This window comes from Dasypus novemcinctus, chromosome 15, assembly GCF_030445035.2.
Source record: "Dasypus novemcinctus isolate mDasNov1 chromosome 15, mDasNov1.1.hap2, whole genome shotgun sequence".
NCBI lineage: Eukaryota > Metazoa > Chordata > Mammalia > Cingulata > Dasypodidae > Dasypus > Dasypus novemcinctus.
In genome coordinates, this window is record NC_080687.1 from 79,779,365 (window position 1) to 79,802,174 (window position 22,810).

A 22,810-nucleotide genomic window follows, 5' to 3' on the forward strand; every position below is an offset into this window, starting at 1 on the left:
TATCCCTATGCCCCCATTTTATCCCTTCCCTGTACAAATACTTACCTCTAGCTTATCATAGATTTCACCCACGTAGGTGTCAGCTTGCAACCTTCCTCTACACCGCACATTCCTTTTAGCCTATCATCCGGTCTCTAGCTCTCTGAGACAACTTGGTTTATGTTTTTCATATCACCGAGGTCATGTTGTGTTTGTTCTTCAATGCCTGGGTTGCTTCAGTCAACATAAGGTTCTCAAGATTCATCCATGTTATCACCTGTGTTTGTACTGTATTCGTTCTTCAAGCTAAGTAGTAGTTCATTGTATGTATATACTACATTTTGTTTATCCATTCATCTGTTGTTGGGCATTTGGGTTGATTCCAACTTTTGGCAATAGGGAATAGTGCTGCTATGAACATTGGTATGCATATATCAGTTTGTGTCCTTGTTTTCAGTTCTACTGGGTATGTGCCCAGCAGTGGAATTGCTGGGTCTTATGGCAAATCTATAGCCAGTTTTTTGAGAAACCGCCAAACTGTCCTCCAGGATGGCTGGATCCTTCTGCATTCCCACCGGCAGTGGATGAGTGTTCCCATTCCTCCACATCCTCTCCAGCACTTGTAGTCTTTTATTTTTTTCATAGCTGCCAATCTTGTGGGAGTAAGATGGTATCTCATTGTAGTTTTGATTTGCATTTCCCTAACAGCTAGTGATTTTGAGCATTTTTTCATGTGCTTTTTAACCATTTGTGTTTCTTCTTTGGAGACGTGTCCAAATCTTTTTCCCATTTTTTAAATGTGTTGTCTTTTTATTTCCGAGATGTAGGAGTTCTTTATATATGTAGGATATAAGTCTCCTATCAGATATATGGTTACCAAATATTTTCTCCCATTGTGTAGGCTCTCTTTTCACTTTCTTGACACACTCCTTTGAGGTGCAAAAGGCTTTAATTTTGAGAAAGTCCCATTTATCTATTTGTTCTTTTGCTGCTCGTGCTTTGGGTGTGAAGTACACGAAGCTGTTTCCTATTACGAGATCCTGTAGATGCTTCCCTATATTGCTTTCCAAAACCTTTATGGTCTTGGCTCTTATATTTAGGTCTTTGATCCATCTTGAGTTGGATTTCATATAAGGTATGAGTTGGTAATTCTCTTTCATTCTTTTGCATATGGATATCCAGTTTTCCAGGCACAATTTGTTGAAGAGGCCATTCTCTCCCAGTTGAGTGGGTTTGGTGGCCTTGTCGAATATTACATTACTGTATATATGAGGACCTATATCAGAACCCTGAATTTGGTTCCATTGGTCTGTGTGTCTATCCTTGTGCCAATACCATGCTGTTTTCACTACTGTAGCTTTGTAGTATGTTCTGAAGTCAGGTAGTGTGATTCCTCCAATTTCATTTTTCTTTGTCAATATGTCTGGCTATTCGGGGCCTCTTTCCTTTCCAAATAAATTTCATAGCTAGTTTTTCTAGTTCCTTAAAGAATGCTGTGTTGATTTTTATTGGGATTGCATTGAATGTGTAGATCAGCTTTGGTAGGATAGACATCTTAATAATTTTTAGTCTTCCTATCCATGAACAGGGAATATTCTATTTATTTAAGTCTTCTTTGATATCCTTGAACAGTGTTGTATAGTTTTCTGTGTATGCCTTTTACATCTTTAGTTAAATTTATTCCTAGGTATTTGTTTTTTTTAATTTACTATTGTAAATGGTATTTGTTTCTTGATTTCCTCCTGAGATTGCTCATTATTGGAAATGCTATGGTGTATCTTCAGTAAGAGAATGGAATTTTCTTTTGGTATGTGACTTAAAGTTTCTATTCTAATATCCTGCTACTAATTATTTGTTGAAATTTTCCTTTTAACATCTCAGTGTTCAAAGGTTATTCATATATATTATAATCATGCATATAAACACACTTTTGGGGGGATAGATTGTTAGCATTACTTTGTTATAGGTATAGATTTTCAAATCACCACTGAAAAAGTTTTAAATTTCTACCAAGGTAGTTTTCTTGTAATCAATTTAAGCTGTTGTTTAGTGGCACTGATGTGTAATTCACATACAGTACTGTGACTGCTTATGGAAAATGTATGATTTGGTCAAGATAGAAAGAAGACTTCTTTTTTAAATATTCGTTTAAAAAAAACAGTAATGATGGCGCTTATTTTTTAAAAAGCTGAAATGTAAAACTTAGTGAATTCTTAATATTTATGGGATGCATTTTATTTGTTGGGAAGTTGTCTTTTAAAGCATCCCTTTTCAATATTTTGATAAATTTCCACTAGTAATCTTTTTTTGTTATGTAGATCTGAGTCTTCCCTCCTTAGGTCTTTACTCCTTTGCCCAATTTTTGCTCTTTGGAGTCCCCCCAGAGTGAGTCTTACCCAATGTATGCTGGTAGGTCTTTAAACTACCAATGTGATGTCACTGAACATGGAGCTGGAAGAGTTGTGCCTGCTCTTATAAGTTAGCACAAGCCACCTCCAGCACACCACTACCTTGTCCCACCTTGACGTTTTTCACTACTGAGATTATGAATCATGAATGATTCATAAGTGTAAAATATTTATTGGTATATAAATTATTATTCTGATATTCCAAAGTAGGATACATTTAAAACTCTTCTGATTTTATGTATAAATACTCTTTTTTCTTTTTTGTTTTTCAGTTGGGTGGAAAGCTTTGGACATGAAGGACTTGGAGTATTGTTGGACATTTTGGAAAGATTGATTAATGACAGAATGTAAGTTTTTCTAAGAATTATTTTCAATTAAGCTACTTTTTCTTATTGATTTATAATTCCAACACCAGTGTCTTTCATGTCAATACAGCCAAGAAAAAGTTGTAAAGAAGAATCAACACAAAGTTATACAGTGTTTAAAGGCCTTGATGAATACTCAGGTATGTATATAGACAATAATATTCATCATCAGCTCTTATATGAGTTTTGTAATACATGATTATCACTTGCAGTAAAGTGATGATTGCTTTGTCTTATGTTTTGGTACAGAGTGGAAAAAATCTTTAATTGTACTGAATTTTGTTTTTATATCAAGACAGCATGCTTCTAAAGCATGAGATACTCGGGATTGGAAGACCCTCTTTTGGAGCTTACCTCTGCATGTATAGATTACTTGTCTCTTTCTCCTTCCCCTTTCCTTCTTTTGCTCTCTTTCCTTCCTCTCTCTTTTAAATTTCAAAAGTACAGAATGATGTGGAGACAGTGGCCATAAGACTTGCTAAAGGCTGGGAGAGGGAAAAGGAGGTGTGATATGGGGGCATTTTCAGGACTTGGAGTTGTCCTAAATGATATTGCAGGGACAGATGCAGGATATTATATATCCTGCCATAACCCACAGAGTAGGCTGGGAGAGAGTGTAAACCCCAATGTAAATGATAATCCATGCTGTGTAGCAGTGCTCCAAAATGTATTCATCAAATTCAATGAATGTACCACAAAAACAAACAAACAAAAAATAAGAACAACAACAACAACAAAAAATCATTGTCAGGTTTTGGTATCAAGGTTATGTTGACCATATCATTGTAAGATGGAGAATATTCCCAGTTTTTCTATTCTCTGTAAGAGTTTTCTTAAGATAGGCATTATTTCTTTCTTAAATGTTGATAAAAATCAATGAAGCCATTGGATCTGAAATTTCCTTTGTAATAATGGTTATAATTATAGTTATAGAACTATTTAAATTTTATTGTTCTTTTTGTTTCAATTTATTAGGTTGTCCTTTTTTAGAAATATATCCACACAATCCATTTTTTTCCCAAAACTTTTAGCTTACAATTATTCTTATATTTTCTAATAATCTTTTAATTTTTAGAATACATAGTGATATCCTCTTTTTTCATATCTGAAACTGGATACTTGTGCCTTCTTTCTCTTTTTTCCTAAATCAATTCTTCTGAGGTTTTATCAGTTTTTAAAGTCTTTTCAAAGTGCTTACTTTTGGTACTGTTGATCTTTTCTAATGTATATTTTATTTTTATTTAATAAGTTTTCAGCTTTATTTTTTATATTTCTTTTGTGATGTTTGGGTTTAATTTGCTATATTTTTTCTAGTTTATTGGGAGTACCTCATTAATTTTCAGGCTTTTTTTGATATGCATATATATTTATATAAAGCTATAAAATACCTTCTAGCACAGCTTTTGTTATATGTTAGTATTTTATATTTTTATTCAGTTCAAAATATTATCTAATTTCCTTTGTGATTTCTCCTTTCATTAATGGATTAATAAATATTGTACTACTTAATTCCAAACATTGGAATATTTCTATTTATCTTCTTATTCTTGATATCTAGAGTAATTGAAATGTTTTAATTATTTGAAAAATTTTTGACACATTTTTGATACAGCACATTATTAATTTCATAAGTATTTCATGTTTTGCTTGAAAAAGTGTATATTCTGCACTTGTTAGGGTGCAATATTGTCTATAAATGTTAATTAAGGCTATTTTGCTCCTCAGCTTGTTTAAATCTATACTCTTACTAATTATTTTGTCTCCTTGTTCTGTCAGTTATGTGACTGATATATGAAAACTTGTCTTAATTTTTAAAAAAAGCATGATTCAACTTTAAAATCATACATGATCATTAAATGTGGTCTTCAGTAGTATTTATTATCAAAGAATCCAGTTGGAAAGATTTCTTATATACTAGGAATTTAACACCCATAATAAAATTAATGTAGAGAGATAGAAACAGATCCAAGATATGGAGCAATGTTGCTTATGTAAGTAATATGAGACTAAGAATTATATGAGGGAAGTGGATGTGGCTCAAGCACTTGAGCACCTGTCACATGGAAGGTCCTGGTGCCTCCTAAAGAAGATGAGCAAGACAGCAAGCTGATGCGATGGGGAGCTGACACAACAAGATGATGCAATGAACTGACACAACAAGGAAACACAATGAGAGCCACAACAAGCAGGGAGTGGAGGTGGTCCAGAGATTGGGTGCCTCCTTCCCACATGGGAGGTCCTGGGTTTGGTTCCCAGTGCATCCTGAAAAAAAACAAAGACAATGAGCAGAAACAGGGAGCAGACAGTGAGCACAAACGAGGGAGGAGGAGAAATAAGTAAATAAAAGAAATCTTAAAAAAAAAAGTAATATGAGATCTCTGCAGAATTTCCATATTTAAAGAGATTCAGAATGGGAAAGTACTTTAAGCATTTACTGAAATTAGATTGATCTGAAGCTGTTAATTGCAGAAATTAGTTTTATCCCATGTCACGTAAATGCATTGTCTTTAACTCCAACATCTAAACCCCTCTGCTTCATGATATATGCAATGATAGGTGTTTTACTTGCTGTTAGAAAGCAGGCAAGGAAATTCTACCTATGGTGGTGTGGTGAGTTTTGTTTTAAAGCAAAGCTAGCTGTATATTTTTGATTAATTGTAATTTTTGCTATTTTGCCTTATGCTCTTTTTAAAAATAAATGTTTAGAGGAGTATGGGCACTTAAATTGTTTTCTTTATGTTTATTTTTACTAAATGAAGCAAATATATTTTCAAATTCTTTTTATCTTAATTATTTATGTATTTTGAACACATTTTTGGAGTTAAGTTTTCTATTTTTAACCAATGAAATCTTTTTCTTCCTCCAATCAAATATGATTTTAAAGGAAAATACGTAATTTAGTGATCAGAAGTCCTTTCTATATCAAATCCATTTTCTTTGGTAAGAGCTGGATTTTATATATTTTAAGTAGCCTTTTATATAATCTGTTAAAAGAATAAGACAATAAAATAAGTTATCAGAAACTGCCTAAGGTGAGAGGTCTTACCATTTTGAATACTTCTTTAAGAAGACCCTTCTTCTTTAGTACTTCTTTAAGAAGACCCTTCCAAAGTGAGAATATAGAAATTGGAAATTTCAGTGGTGATGGAAAGGCTGAGAGTGGAGAAAATCCATGAACATTTTTTTCAAACCAAAGGGACCTGTGGATTGGATCATAATTTGAGTTTGAGAAGAGTATTGTGGTTAAAGTAAGGTGGTATATAGAAAATTTTGCTACTTGGTTTGAGACTGAATTGGATGGAGGAAGAGAAAATTTATTTGGATTTATCTTCTAATTAATATAATATAATTTATTTTCTTATAATAATTGATTTTATTGCTTATAATTTGTGTGAGTGGACTTGTAAAATATTTCTATTTCCATTTGTTGGTATTATTATTTGTGCTAATAAGAATAAAAAGTTGATTTTAGTTACTGATACATAGAATTAGTATCTTAATAGCTGAAAATAAAATGTGAAAATTTTGGTTAAGTTTATTTCAACATTGCTTTATGGCTTTACTAAAATTTATTTGATCATATCTATAAGTAAGTATGAAATTTGTTAAACCTCACTCGGCAATCTTAGAGGTTATTGATGAAAAAATGGACCTAACAAGAAAAAATGTGGTACCTTATTTGTTCCCAGAAATTAATGTTATCATTAATACAATGAGCAAACTTGATAACATCATGTGAAAGTGAATTTCTAGTAACACTAAATTGGACTAAATAGTATTTTTAAATGGAAGAAGACAATAAGGATGAAAAACCAATCTAATTAAATTAGAAGTTAATGAGGATAGAGGCTTCACTGGTTGATTATCTTTATGTTTGTTGCTTTGAAGTATGTGCCCATAGCCAGGGTACTTCGCTCTTGAAGCAGCACTTACTCATGTTGTCTCTGCTACTGTGATTAGCTCCCTGTGTTAGTTGCTCAGGACTGGCACTAATGTAGTGTGGGCCCAGAGGTTGGCCATCCTACACAGAGAATGAACGTGCTAACCTTCCCCTACCTGAAGCATCATGTTCAATGGCCTGAAGTTCCATCTATTAGGTAATAATAGCCCTCATGTGGAATGCAAATGTAAACTGGCATTGGTCCTCACTTTAGAACAGGCGAGCTATCATATTATCTAGAGTGAATCCTTGACATTCAGGGGATATACACTCTTAGACCTTCCAAAATTAGTCACCACTTCTCTAACCTAGAATATCCTTCATTTAATGTACCTTAATACCAGCACTGGTAAGTTAGATATTTTTCATGAAGAGTCAAAGGGTTTGTTTGTTTTGGTTTGGTTTGATTTCAATAACTGAAGTAGAGTAATTTTATACAATCAGGTAGTAATTATGTCTTCAGTTATAGATACTGAGTACTGGTTCATTCCAGTCTTAAAATGTGCACTATACATTTATTTATTAGCAAAATCAGAGAACACTAGCCATGATTACCCTTTATGGGGAGGGTTCATTGGATAGTAGTCAAAACCATGAAATCAGAGCATATTCATACTCTGTCATTCATATGTGATGGTTTGAGCTGATGGACTTGCCAGAGAAGTAAGTTAGTATCTGTCACTAGGGAGGAAACTAGTAGGGGTTGCCTTGAGTGGCTGGAGTTGCAACAGGATTCTGATTCCAGAAGCACAGGTGTTGACTATGAACATGGGTAAGAAATGAAGTGGAAATGAAGTTGAAATGCTGGAGGCAGCTTTACTCAATGCTTAGGTTTTATTAGGACAAAGCCACCCAGTCTGGATTGGGTCTAAATGATACTTTATAAGCTGTTGACAATTCCTTGGAATGATTATCGAGGCATATTGTAGTGTCTGGCTCCATGCCTGCTTTTTTGCTCTTTGTTTGTTATGAGATTTCACAGGGCATCACAAAAGTGAGTGTTTCCTGGCTGGTGAAGCTGTCTCCTTGTAAACTTTCCCCTGTCATCAACAAGACAGAGAATTCTCTCTCCAAAAATCATTTCCTGGGGCCCATGGTCATTCTCCTTGTACTTGCTCTGTTGTACCTCTGTGTGCCTTAGATAGTGGTTTAAAGCAAATGCACTATTTAGCACAGTGTAAAGTCTTTGCATAAATGTCATGTGCAAAATAGGGCAGTCATAAATAGGATTTCATAACACTCAAAGCCTGTTGGTTTAGGCTTGCTATAGATTCAACTTTGATATTTCTTTCTAGTACTGATTTTGTCTAAGCCAGAGTTCATAGGTCTGAGGTTAGATTAAGGTCCTTTTTAATGCTTAGTAGTAATTCTTATCAGATCAACCAATTTTCTTACTCTTTAGAAGGGTCTTCTGGGATGCATCATAGATATATGGTATTGTTTTAATGGTTCTATTCATCCTATGCTATTTGATTCTTATTTTCCATATACTGTAAGTGGACCCTAAGAGATGTATACCTCCTTAAATCAGAAACACTGTCATTAACATAAATCCTAATCTTCTCATTATAGGTGAGGTACTGATAGTGGAAACAAACTTATCCAAAATTGTCCCATTTATATAATGGGTTTACAACTGCATATTTTCCTGATGATTAAATATAATTCTGATTAAAACACATATGCTCATTTTGACTTTCTATATAGTGTCTGCCCTAATCATCCTTTGTCTTTTACCCACTGTGAACTAAGTTTTAGCATCTGGACTGTACTGAATAGCATGATAGCCACATAGGGGCTGTTGTGAACTTGAAGTGTGGTTAGTTAGAATTCATGTTTGTGAAGTACACACTGGATTTTGACTACTTAGGAGGAAAAATGTAAAATATCAAATCAATAAATGTTTTATATTGATAACATGTTGAAGTGATAATATTTGGGATATATTGACTTAATTTTATTAAGATTTACCTGTTACTTAAAAAAATTAAAATTACACTTGTGGTATGCATTGTATTTCTCCTGTATGGGGCTGATCTGTGCATTTGCTTGTGGTAGTGTCTCTCTTACCATTCTCCTTTTCCAGGAGGAAGATATTCACAGGTGACTGGTTTGTCATTCCTCTTGGGAAATCCCAGTATTCCTCACTGTTTCTGCCTTTTGCCACTTGGCCACTTACCTAGCAATGATCAGTTATTGCATTATAAAATAACTTTTGGGAGTTGTCTGTATTTGATCAATTCTCATAGTTCTTGATGTAAAGTGAATACTTTAATGGAATTATTTCTTATTCAGGACACTATTTTTCCAACAACTCACCACATTGTAATCTCTCATTTCCATAATATTATAGTATGGCTTGGAAAGAATTATGAGTGAAGAAAGGAGTCTTTCTTTATTGGCCAAGGCCATTGATCCTGAGCATCCCAACAAGATGACAGATGTGGTTAAACTTCTCTCTGCAGTATGCATTGTAGGAGAGGAAAGCATGTAAGTATTCTCAGTTTATTTCTCTAATTATATAATAATTTAATCATCTGATTCTTTTAATGTTTTTCTTATCTAGTCTATTCTAGAATAGAATTTACTTTAAATAAAGTACATTGTAGTATATTTAAGAAGCATATTTAGATTCTTAAAATATTATTGGCCAAACAGAAATGATCGAGTAATAATTATTTCTCTTGATTGATATAGTGGTTATGGTTTAAAATACTTCTCTATGAAAAACTGATTTCATCTTGTTTATTTATGTTTAAACCCTAAATTAAACTTCTACATGAAGACTGAAAAATATACAATTAGGTTCTATTTTTTATGCTTTTTGGTTTTCCAGATAGAGTTAATTCAAACTGTAGTTCAGGTATGTCCCCATGTGAAAGAAAACTTCATACCATTTGAAAATCTATATTCAAGGCAGATTTTGGAAGCGATTTATGTAATAGTACTTTCCTGATTAACAATACATAGTCCTTGGCCATAAAGTACATACTCAAACTTTAAACTTTAAAGACACTAACCACATTTATATGGAGTGTAACTAAATGACTAATACATGTTAAAAGGTAACTATAAAGATAAACCTGTTTTCTTTTTAAAGGAGATTAGTGTTCTAATTATAAGGGAAAATTTAGAAATTATTTAAACAGGACTTTTAAAAAGGATAAAAGCATAAAAACTGAACAACCAAAAGAACAACAATATCCTACTCAGATAAGGGTAGGCAGAGCCTCTTAAAATGGAAGTCCTACCCACATTTGAACATCTCAGTTTGATGGCTCTAGTTGGAGAGATATGGGCAACATTCAGGCAGGGCCCTGTGCCCTCATCTGATTCTATAGTATGTATCAATGAAAGAGGCTTGGCTGATCCCAGTTCTCAGATTGCAAAGCCAGGGGTACAGATTCAGCACTTTAGTTTTCCCATTTTAAAAAGGCCATATTAGTTTTGGTGAATATAATCTTGATACCTACATAAGATATGTCCCATTCTCCTCCCTTTTCCTTTCCCTCGTCTTCCTTCCTTACTCCTCTGCTTTCCTCCCTCCCCCCTTGGTTTTCACTCTTCTCTTGTGTCATCCTTCCTTCTCTTCCTTCCATATCCCCTTCTCCTTCCCTTCCTTCATCCTTTCCCCTCTTCTTCCTTCTCTCCTCTCTCTTTTCTTTCTCTACCTTCTTTCTCCTTTTGCTCTTCTTTTTTCCTCCTTTCTCTTCTTCCTCCTCCATATTATTTTTATTATTTCTCATGACTCCAGATTAGGTGTCTTTTATGATATAAATAACTTTTGAAATTCCATCCTCATGTCCACAAATTATGTGAGCTTCTTCAGAATGCTAGGTACTGTTCACAGTACTGTTCTTTCTATGCCATACTGTAATATTTTGGAAATAAGAGGTTAAATGATAGGAGGTAGTTGAAAAAATGGTGCCCTGAAGGAAATGTACTTCCTCAAAAAACATTTATAGGCTAATACATTTTACTCTTAGTAAAGCCTGAAAATATAAAGAACATATAATGCCCTAACATAATCCTTAATAGTACTCTTTATATCAAGAATTATGATAATTTACAGCTATTTTTTAAAGAGGAAAAAATATAGTTCTTGCATAATTACTGTGTTTTAGATTTGAGTATAATATCTCATTTTTTTTTTGTAATCTCAAATCTTCACTTATTTAAATTTGAGGGCAGTGGAGTTTAATGGTTAAGAACATTTCTCTAAGGCTCACTACACAGACTGCTTTCAAATACTTGCTCTACCACTTAATAGAGGCAGATCTTGGAGAAGTTGCTTAACATTTTTCTGCCTCAATTTCCTAATCTATAATGTAGAATAATAATAGTTTCTACCTCATAGACTTGTTACGCATATTAGAATGAGTTAATATTTGTAAACAGGTAAGAATAGTGCTTGATGTGTAGTAAACTCTCTATATAAGTGCTTGATGATGAAATGAATTAAAATGTAATGTGCTTACAACAGTGTGCAATACATACTCTGTACTCAGTAAGGGGCTTCTAAAATGTTGGTTGCCTTGGAGTTGTTACTCTTACTTAGTAGGATCAAGTAGTTGTAATATGACATTTGTGGTACTTGCTATTTTGCAATCCAATTAATAGATTCAAAATTTCCAATAGCCTTGAAGAAGTTTTGGACGCTTTAACATCAGCTGGAGAAGAAAGAAAAATTGACAGATTTTCTTCTATTGTGGAAGGTCTTCGGCACAATTCTGTTCAATTGCAAGTAGGTTTCGTGTATATAAAATCTATTTTAAATGGCATATCAAACATTGTTTTGTAAGTTTTGTGACTGGCTTATTTTTAAGTGTTATATTAACTATTATATCATTATATTTAATGACTAGAATTCTAATTTATACTATATCATAATTTATTTTGTAGATACCTCTTGGCTTACATGCATGATTATTTTCTTAGATTTCTTTCTGAGATGTTAAATTGCCAGGTTTTCCTGTGAAATATATATTCCTGGTCCTATGGCTTGTTTATTCTATGTTAGTTTCATTAATCCATTCTTAGAATTTTTGAGAGGTTTTTCCAATGAGGCATATTATGGCATTTCATTGTTTTATTTTTTGTTACTTTGAAAAGTTGAGTTTATATGAGTAATAATGAGATTAACCATTCCACTTGAATACAGACTTATAAAACTTTTTTAATGATGCCAAAAATTCACCTTTAGACATAAACATTATAATAACAGAACTGAATAATTTTTATTCTTTTAATTTTACCTTTTTCTTTAAAGAAGAGACAAGTTTGTAATAGTGCATGTATGATCATCACTAATACAGTTGTTTCTAATCTTTGATGTGGATTAGAATCAAATTGAGGCATCTTTAAAAAAATGTTCATGGCTGACTCCCACCTCCAGACATTTTGATTTAATTTAATTGGTGTGGATTGTGATCTGGCCTTTGGGAGTTTTAAAACATCCCCAGGTTATTCTGATGTGCTGCAAAAGTTTGGAAACCAATGTACTAAAAGATAAGAAGTAAATCTATTTCATACTTAATAAAACTAAAAAATTAAAAAATAATTTAAAGCTCTGCTTTGACCTGCCATTTTATTTTGGTTACTTCTGATAGGAATGCAAGAGCCAAAGCTTAGTGTTAAATTTAAAAAAAAAAGCAAATGGAATTTGAAGAAACTTCAGATGACGGTGGGACTGTCAAAGTAATGCGAATGGCTAGTGTAGGACCTTGTTCTTGTGATTTGTTTCACTCTGCAGAAGGCAGGACTGACAACCTGAGTGTATGGGCCTCTTGCATGGGTTTCTGGAGCCTCTGGAAAGGAGCTTTACTCACTTATTCTGGGCTTGTCAGAGGGCATTGGAGTGGGTGAGGGATGTGTCCTCCATGTCTGCCCCAGGCCTTGCTTCCTCAGGTTGCTTGGTGTGCTAGGGACTTTTCATTCACATAACCGGTTCCCATTTTTTCCTGTGTCCCCTCATTTCTTTTCCTTCCCTTCTCCTTTCCTCTCTTTTCTCTGTACTTTAAAAAAAAAATTTTTTTTTTTAATTTTTAAAGATACTTAGCTTATACAAGTATCACATAAAAAATATAGGGGATTCCCATATGCCCTGCTTCCCACACCTTCCACATGTTCCCACATTAATAACATCCTTCATTAGTGAGGTACATTCATCGCAATTGATGAACACATTTTGGAGCATTGCCACTAAACATGGATTAAAGTTTACATTGTAGTTTGCTCTCTCTCCCTCACAATTCTGTAGGTTATGGCAAGATTTATAATGGCCTGTGTCTGTCATTGCAATATTATTCAGGACAATTCCCAAGTTCCAAAAATGCCCCCATTTTACACCTGTTTTTTCCTCTCCCGGCCCTCAGAACCTCCAGTGGCTGCTGCCTCCATATCAATGATATGATTTCTTCCATTGCTAGAATCACAATAAGTCTATAGTAAAATAACAGTAAGTCTACTTGTTTTTCTAACAAATCAACTTTATTGATACATATTAATAAAGTATCAAATCATTCAAAGTGTACAATCAGTGGTATTCAATATAATCACATAGTTGTGCATTCATTACTTCAGTCATTTTCAAGCATTTTCATTACTCTAATAATAAAAATAATAAAGAAAAAACAAACAAAACTCATCACCTTTCAAGCTCTCTATGCTTCCCTGCCATGCATAGCTGCTGCTTTGTTTTTTTTTAATTGAAGTTAATAGATCACAAAGAACATTACATTAAAAAAATAAGGGGTTCCTTTATAACCCACTCCCCAACCCTCCACCCCTGTCATTTTTGTAAAGTGTATTTTTTTAACGATAAAAACATCTCAAAAAATGATACATTAAAAATGATAAGAGGTTCCCATATACCCCTCACCTTGCCACCCCACTTCTCCCACACCAACAACCTCCCTCATCATTGTGGCACACTCATCACAATTGGTGAACACACTTTGGAGCACTGCTGCACCACATGGATAATAGTTTACCCTGTAGTTCACACTCTCCCCCAGTACATTCAGTGGGTTATGGCAGGATATATAAAGTCCAGCATCTGACCCTGCAGTATCATTCAGGACAACTCAAAGTCCAAAAATACCCCCACATCACATCTCTTCTTCCCTTTCCTTGCCCTCAGCAACTACTGTGGCCACTTTCTCCACCTCAGTGCTACAATTTCCTCTATTACTAGCCACAATAGTTTTATGTAGAATATCAGTAAGTCTAATCCATATTTTATTCCTCCATTCTTTGGATCCTGGGATGGTGATGTCCACTCTACCTTTAGATTAAGAGGGGACTTATCTTCACCTCCCTGTTAGCTGACCTGGGTAAGTCCAATGAACCAGAGAGTAGGAATTGTAGCTCTGCTGGGCTGAGGGCCCAACTGACATATGGGCAGTCCAGAGATTCAAGTCCCCTGAGTATACACCATCCCTAGCGCCAATCACAGGTTCAGTAAAAGTGACAGAAGACACATGTGTAGAAAGGTCACATCTGAGTCCAACTCCATCACATCCAGAAGCACAAATTTCAAAGTAGGGCCCTCTGACATGGCACAGAACTGCAAATCCATCTGCCATGACTATATACTCTGTGGGTCTCCGTAGCCTTCAGGAGAACTAGTATCTAGGGTTGTAACTACTTTGGCTTTTTCTGGGGGCCTGCTGAGGCGTGTGTAAGCACAACCCCTCTGATGACCTCCTGACTTTTTTCCGAAAACTCTTAGCCATATAAACTCCTTTGTCTTTGCCATTTTCCCCTTTTATTCAAGGTCAAAAAGCAGTTTTTAGCACATTATCCTACATGTAGGCTGAGATATTCTGCTGGTCTGAGTTGACCCTTTTATTGAAGGTTTCTTTCTAGTTGCATCACCAGCTAGTGATTGGTATTAATCCCTTGGCACCAGGGAGGCTCATCCCTGGGAGTCTTGTCCCATGCTGGGGGAAAGGTAATGCATTTACATGCTGTGTTTGGCTCAAAGAGTGGCCACATTTGAGCAGTGTGGAGGCTCTCAGGAAGTAAGTCTACTTTTGGCCATAGTTAATTCCTCAGACCTGAGGATTCTGGGATGGTGATGTCCACTCGACCTCTAATTGAGATGAGCTGTAATCCCATAGGGCCAGTGGATGGGGCTGTTTTGCTTGCAGTTGTAGAGTCTCTTGGTTCCTTGGTATGGTAGTTGTCCATTATCCCTCTACTTTTGTCTATCCTTTCTCCCCTATGCCCTCCCTTCCTTCTCTCCGTCCCTTTTCTATTCTTTTTCTTCTCTGTTTCTTATTTTTCCTGTGACTGGTTGGTCTGTTGTCATCTTTTGCTTTTACCAATTTCTTTTTCATCTGGCCCCAGGCTTCCTATTCACAAGACTAACAAAGAGTAAATCTAAAGGAAACTTTGTAAGGAAAAGTTGAACAATTACTTTATTTGAATTTTCTTCTATTATTAATTCTAACTTTTTCGTATGTAATATTTGTGTGAATACTAGTAGGTTATTAGATTAATTTTATTTGAGTAGTATATTGAATTAGAAATCATGCCCAATTAAAAAAAATTCCATTTATGAAATACAATAATCACATGTATATTCTATCCACTAAATGAAGACTTTTTTTGTACTAACATACACTTTTTTTTTCTAACTAAACACATTGAGTGGGACATAGCTTCTTTTTGTGATTAAAGAGATGGATTTCTGAGTTAACCATTCTTAGATTTAGGTCCTAGGTTCAGCATATCCCAGCTTTGTGACTATGGACTAGTTCTTGAATCTCTGTTATGCCTCAGTTTCCTCTGTTGTGGATTGGGGATAATATTATATGCTGATTGTTGATGCAGGGATTACATAGGATAATGTGTTTAAAATACTTTGCCTATTAGTGCACATGTTCAGTAAATGCTTGCGATAAAAACCAATTTTGTTAAATTGGAAAATCAAAGTTAATGGAAAGTGGATATTAAAGGTGATCTTCCTTTCTTCAGAAACATTTCTAATGTTGATATTAAAATTGCTCTTTTACCGTGAAGCTCAGCATTTATACTTTGGGACATTAATCTCAGAAAAATGAAAACTCATGTTCACCCAAAAACCTATGCACAAATCTATATAGCAGCTTTATTGGTAAATGTCCCAAACTCGACCCAAAAGTCCTTCATACCATAGAACACTAAACAATAAAAAAAAAATGAACTACTGATATATTCAACAATTTGGATGAATCTCCACAAAATTATCCTGTGTAGAAAAAGGCCAATTCCCAAAGGTTTATACTGTATGATCCATTTATATAACACTATTGAAATAACCAAACTGTAGAGGTAAAGAACAGGTTGGTGGTTGCCAAAGGTTTGGGATGGAGGCTTGGAAGGCATTGAGTGTTCCTAGAAATGACTAGCAGGAAGGAGTCTTGTGTGATGGAACAGTTCTGTACCTTGATTGTGACTATGGTTACCTTAATCTATGCACATGATAAAATTGTATAGAACTGTACATATCACACACACAAGTGAACACGGCTAAAACAGATAAAATCTGAATAAGCTCTATGAATTGTTCCAATTTAAATTTCCTGGTTTTGGTATTGCACTATAATTATGCAACATGTTACCATTGGGGGATACTGGGTGAGAGGTACCTGTCATTTTTATAAGAAAGTACTTTTTAAGGAGGACTGTTAGGTATTCTGGTCATAATAACAAAGATAATTTGACTGCCTCTGATTATGATATAATATAGCCTACTTTATCCCCTCCCCCCATTTGATATAATGAGAAAGTGAAAAACTGTGTGCCTGAAATAAAGTTATTTTCAGGCCTTAGAGAATCTTTGTATCAGGAAAGACTTAACATAAATGTGCAGCACTTTCTTTTTTCTTCTCAAATGGATCAGATAGAATTTTTCAGCTGCAACATTATCCATTGTAGATAATTTAAGCAGGAAAGAGTAGTGGTTATTTTACAGAATCTGGCCAGCCAGGGAACTATGTATGAATAGTATATAGCCAAAAGTAATACAGAAGAGACAGCATATCACACCACAAAATGTTCTGATGGAAACACCACTCCCCACACAGTCCTCTGGCCAGCACCTAGACACTATGGACAGACAGTAGAACTTCTGCCATAGTTGCCCTATTAGAAACAAATCCTCCCTCACAAGATCCAGTCTTTATATGTATGAGTGCCTCTCATACCTCTTCCTTTGTAGAGGAGGGTTGGGATAGGGAGGGTCAGTCAATCTCAAAGTCTGCCACACTTTTATTTTATCTGTTATTTTCATTTTCTCTCCTCTTTTGTTTTGCTTTTTCTTTTTATGTATCTCTTCTGTCTTCTCTTGCTTGGACCATACTCAGGGTATTGAAAGCATTATCTAGATTTTAAGTTTGTTAAAACTCTTGATATTAGTTATAGGACTGTGATTGGATTGAGGTCAATTTTTGTCAGGAAGGGAATCAAAGGATGAGAACCCTAGTATTTGGGGTGGATATTTGGCTTTCTTTTTGTGCATATGTCTTCAGGTCTTCATTGACCTCATGTTGTGCCTTCTCTATCCTATGCCGTGTTCCTGATCCAGTCCCTTTGGCCTCTTGTCTGGGGAGTGTCCAGAATGTCAATGGCATTGGTCTGAGATCATGAGGTAACATGTTAGCCTGCCACAGTTTGATGGTTGGTAGCAGAAGACATGGCCGTCTAGTCAGAGACAAAGGACTTTATCATCTACAGCATTAGCAGTAGCTGAGTATCAGCATTTTCTTTTACCAGTTCCCTGAGTTCCAGTTCTACAGAGTGATGTGAAAAGGGCATGTTGTTGTGGGTGGGTTTCAAGAGAGGAATCCTGAATTTAGGAAATACAACTTTATTTCAGGGACAGAAATTACTCTGATTCATTTGATTGATAGAAGCTGTTATCTAATCTGTTCAATTTGTCTTATGTAATATTAACACTACTGTCAACAAGACTCCAAGAAGCAGGGGGAGGCTGACCTGTAGGCTTGACCTCAGCCATGCCCTCAAGTTCTCAGATCCAGTCAGTTGAACAAATTCCATAAACCATCAGAGTCTACCTTAGAATGTTAAATGGCTTTCTCCTTTAGTTTTCCTGGTCACTTGGCATGAAGTATTAGTTCATATACAGCAGGATGTGTTAGTTATTGCACAGACTTCACCTTGTTCATCAAAGAGAAAATTCAGGTCAATTCTTTTACCTATAATCACCCTGACCAATGAGTTGAAGGTGACCTCAATGCCTCCCAGAGCTGATGTACGTACTGTCATTGATCACTTCAGAAGAAGTTAGGACAAATTTCTTGCTACCGTTTCTAATTGGGTGACTCTCATGGCAGGGGGAACTGCCTACAGGGTATGCAAGAGTAGTTAGTTATCCCTCCATGAAGTCCCTCAGAGTAACCAAAGGTAGCCTTAAATTTGAGAGATCTCCCTACCTAGGAGGTCACATAATGTACTGGTCATGTTTCTTAACTACTTGAACGTCTCTTATTACCTCTAACATGCAAGTCACAGTGTTTCTGAGAGGAGGGCAAGTTAATGTCTGTCTTACAAACTAGATTTTTACTCCTGGAGGTACAGGTGGTAATCCTAGACAGAAAGTAATTGTTGTGGTTGTGGTTCCCAAATTGAAACCTTTTTTTATTGGGGTAGGGAGGGTTACAGGTTGACATGCTTTCAACATGGCCTCCTAGTGTCTGGTAGATCTTAGAGTTTCCAACCTATCCTTTTTTTCCTGCCACTAGCTGGGTGGGATTCACCCAACTCAGAGTGACTGAGCTACTCCTATGGGAATGGGGGTGAGGCAAACATGCAAGGATGTTGACAAAGCATAGTTTTGGCGGGAGATGGCAAGTTGTGCTATAGGAGAGGAACCTTGAGCTAGGAAAATCCAAACCTTTTATAATGGGCTGTAAGTTTACTTGCCTTTTGTTCCAGAGGGAGACATTAACTTTACTGTAGTGGTCATGAAGCATGCCTCCCCTTCATTCTGGAGTGAGCCACTGTCTCTGTCTTCCAAGGTTGTTTACTATACAAACATTCTTGACAAGATTGTCCAGAGCAGAGGCCATTAGTCCATCTACTTGCAATATAAGTAGAAATGTGAGGTACCATTGTAGAATTGTCTTGCATTAGAGAGCAGACCTCTTGACTTCTTTTCCTTCAGTCTGATGCTCCTAGTGTTGGTCTTACACGTATATTGTACCTTGGATATAGACTGAATTGAGTGAAGCCCTCATTAATTTTGGTTCACATGTACAAGTCTTTGTCCTGCATTAGTTAGTGACTGAAGGGAAAGCATATTTTCCAAAGTTGCTTAATCCAGGGGATAGGAGAACTTGTTCTGCAGGAAGGCCACCATGAACCAAGGGCAAGAGATGCGGAAGCTCATTTCAAAGGAACAAAATTATTGTTTTTTGTCTTTGTTTTTTTGATGTGTGAACTGATAGCATTTTTAGTTTCTGAGCTTGATCACTTAAAATCTATTTAAATCTTTTGATTTAACTGTCTCCAGGTTTCTAACAATTTAATTTAGTATACTAACAATTTAATTTAGTATACTAATAGTTAGATGGGTTCTTGGTGTGTTTCTGTAGACCTATCGTTTTTCCTAAGTAATAGTAAAAATAGTAACTCAAGTCTCGTAATTTCCTTACCCACTTTTGAAATATATAGCCAATGCTCTCTTTAGACTTTTTAAGCTGCATTGATAATCTTAATGAAACAGTGGATTGGAGTGGTAGGCAGCTGGAAATGTCCTTCCAGAATTCCTATGATAGATTTTTTCCCCCAAGAAGCAGAAGTCAATAATGTAGTCCAAACTTTTGGTTTCTTTGGAAATGTTACTAGAGCAAAAAAGTGTGTTTCAAACATATCCAGGTGTCTGGCATGCGTCTGGTTTTAAGAAGGATATCATGGTAACATCTAGTTCAGAGTCTAGTCACTTAAGGAGAATAAGAAGAAAAAATTAAAATGTTCTGTTAAATATTTTAGAAATAGTATATTTGCTGAAGTTGATGAATTGAAGTTTCAGTTATATTTATAAATAAAACAATTTAAAAATGATACTCTTACTGAAACTTGTTTTGTGAAATAAGGCTGTGTTAATTTGGGTCCTCTGCGAAGGAAGAAGTTGGACGAGCATAGGACTAGGGGAAAATGCCTGTGAGGATACATGGGGAGGCTGGGATAGCCATCAGACTGTAATGCAGATCATATCCCAGGTGAAGGAGGGAAGGAAGTAAGGAAGGATGAATGGAAGCCTCTGAGGCTGCCACAAGAGCTCATAGGGCTGTTGGGGAATTCTCAAGCCACACTCCTATATGTCCCAGGAAGAGGTCTGCTTCAGTATTATTTCTGTGTTCAGGCATTGTCCAAGTGGGGCCCATGAGAAGTGTGGTTTCTGTTCAGACATTGTGATGGGTTCCAGAGAGCAGTAGCTGCAACTGTTGGTAATTTAAGCTTCCTGCAGCTGAAGATTGAAAGGTGTATTCTCATGGCTCCGACAAAGACAGTTAACCTTTTTCTTAAATTTTAAAAAAATCTCATCATTTTCTTTGAAAAAATTTGCTTCAGAATAATCTCTGAGGAATGGATTTCATTCAGTTCTTTTACAGAATAAATCTTTGAAAATTTGATTGGGCCTTGTTTTTTTCTGTCTCAAAGTTCAAAAACAGTGTCTTTTTATTTTATCTTTTAAAGATCCAGAATTTATCTCTATTATATAAGTAGTTTAATTTTATTATATAAAACAGAGTAGGAAAATCCACACTAATCCAATTATAATCACTATACTTTGAAATTTGTTTTGGGGCAATAATCAGACAAATATGACATTGGGTAGTTGAACTGATATGAATTGGAGATTAAAATGCCTTTCTGGATTTAGCCAAGTTCATTTGCTTCTGGTTGTTTTTGTTCTTCCACCCCATAAATGTTCAAAATTTATCCAAGTTTAATTTTGTCCAGAACCAAATAAAAGTTTTCTACATAATGTTCACATCTTGATTTACTATTTCTTTGTGTTTTAACTATTTCCTCCCTCTTAAAAAAAATTATTAACTAAAGTTATTTTCAATCTTAAATAAATTGATCTTACATTTAATGAAGGGCCAAATGAAGAATACAGGTGTAGAATAGAATTTATTTTTTGGACCATTGTTGGGGAATCCCAGAAAGATGTGGAAACAATTTGTTTTAATTCCTATCTGATTTTACTATGACTTTTATTGAAGTTTGCTTCAGTAGTATTAATATATTAATATGGATCAATTAAAATGTTAAACATTTATTAAAATGGATCAGTAAATAATATAGTATTAAGCTAATAGACACTGAAGAAAAACAATAAAATATTATTCTAATATGAACCAATATTGTCATATGGAGTATGTCTTAGTATAACTAATGGTTAACATTGTGTTTAGAATTTATTGCCAATTTTTTGAGTCTGCATAATATATTTCTTTACTTATGCAATAATGGACCTCCAGAAAAATAAACTTAAGCCTCAAAGATAACTACAAAGTTTTGTAATTAACTTATCCTTCACTCAGTTAATTATTCAGTGATTCCTGTGTCCTTGCCTATGTTAGATAAAAATAAAAAGATGGAAGAAATACATTCCTGGCCTTAAGAAGCTTATACTCTGGAAATTAAAGCTAGCAAATGTTTCAGACGAAAGGTATAATACTAGAAGTTTAAACAAAGTGCTTGGGAGGACATAGAAGAACTTAATTATATTTTAGGGATGTGTGTCTGAATAAATATTAAAATAATCCAAGTTTATTTTTCATTATTCCTGTTCATGTAAATGATAGTCTCTTGAGTCCTGCATTTATTTATTTGAATCTGTGTTCGATGTGTGTAGTTACCTCAAGCTTTGACTTGTTCCTTTTCTATATCTGTCATTTAAAGAACATTCAATTGGAAGTATAAATAAGATTCTAGAACTTTATGTCTGATCATATGCTTTAGTATTTCCATAATTGTCTACATAATGTAGTTTGTTTTTTATTATGAATTCTTGTATTATATATGAAATTTTTAAATCTTTGGATTTTCTTTATTTGCACTAGAGGTGAAATATTTCTTTGTAAGCATCATATGCTAATTTTAACTTGATAAATGTGAACTTTGATTGTTCAGAGATGATGATTTCTACTCTGGGATAGGGAAGGTGAATAGTAGCCTGATCTGTGTCTTCCAGATCCTGATAATAATTATTCACAGATTCTGAAAGAGTTTTTATTTAAGTACTTTACTGGTACTTGCTTCCAATCTGGATTTAGCTGCTCAAACTGAATATTTTACAATGTAGTTCAGCTACCATTTTACTTGTAGAAACATCTCCTTATCTCCAGGATGAACATGTTGACCCAAGAGTGGACTTTCTAAATATTATTTGCTTTTTGCTGTTTGTTAGACTACCTTTTAAATTCCTTCAGCACAATTCTATAGAAAACATTTGCTTTTGTGGTCTCTGAAAAAGGTGGGCTTTATGGATGGGGCTTTGGCATTGTACCTGCTAATGTAATAGATCTTGAATTTTGTGCTTAAACTTATCTACCGAAGGGTCAGAAATCCAAGGATAAAAATGCCATAATGTGTTTTTTCTTATATATATATATATATATATATATATATATTATATAGATAGGCAGTAAACTGTGTACTAGAGGAAATTTATATTCACATATGAAGAAGCTGTTTCACTTTATTTTCAAGAGGAGAATGCTACGTTTCCTAGAACGGTATTTTCCTGTCTTACCATTAACACTTTCTGTCCACTTCTAATGATTTTTCTGTCAATCATTTGCCCAGTTCGTTGAGCTTCCCTTTGACCATCTCTATCCCCTCATGTTGAATATCTTTGAGATTTCTGTTTATAGTTTATTTAGTTGTCTCCTTTTATGTTTTTGCCTTCATATTTTACGAACTTGCTGATGTTTCTCCCATTATTTGTAATTACCTTTTAGTTGTTCCAGAGCTATTTTGCCGGAATTTGGCTCCATGGCTTTGCTGGTCTTAGTCCTTGTGCTAAACTTTTAATCTGCTGCTGTCCTTGAGGATATCCTGAACTATCCTAAATCGTAGTGGAGATACCCACATAC

General features: G+C 34.8%; 1 protein-coding gene across 1 annotated transcript in view; it reads left to right on the top strand.

Annotated features, from left to right (window-relative positions):
• The window catches only part of DIAPH3 (diaphanous related formin 3), a 564,743-nt gene that overhangs the window by 167,663 nt on the left and 374,270 nt on the right, over window positions 1-22,810 (top strand). Inside the window, exons 6-9 of the mRNA XM_058276598.1 lie at window positions 2,660-2,734; window positions 2,823-2,892; window positions 9,046-9,182; window positions 11,331-11,436. Of these exons, the coding sequence (XP_058132581.1) occupies window positions 2,660-2,734; window positions 2,823-2,892; window positions 9,046-9,182; window positions 11,331-11,436 (388 nt within the window). The remainder of the gene's footprint in view (window positions 1-2,659; window positions 2,735-2,822; window positions 2,893-9,045; window positions 9,183-11,330; window positions 11,437-22,810) is intronic.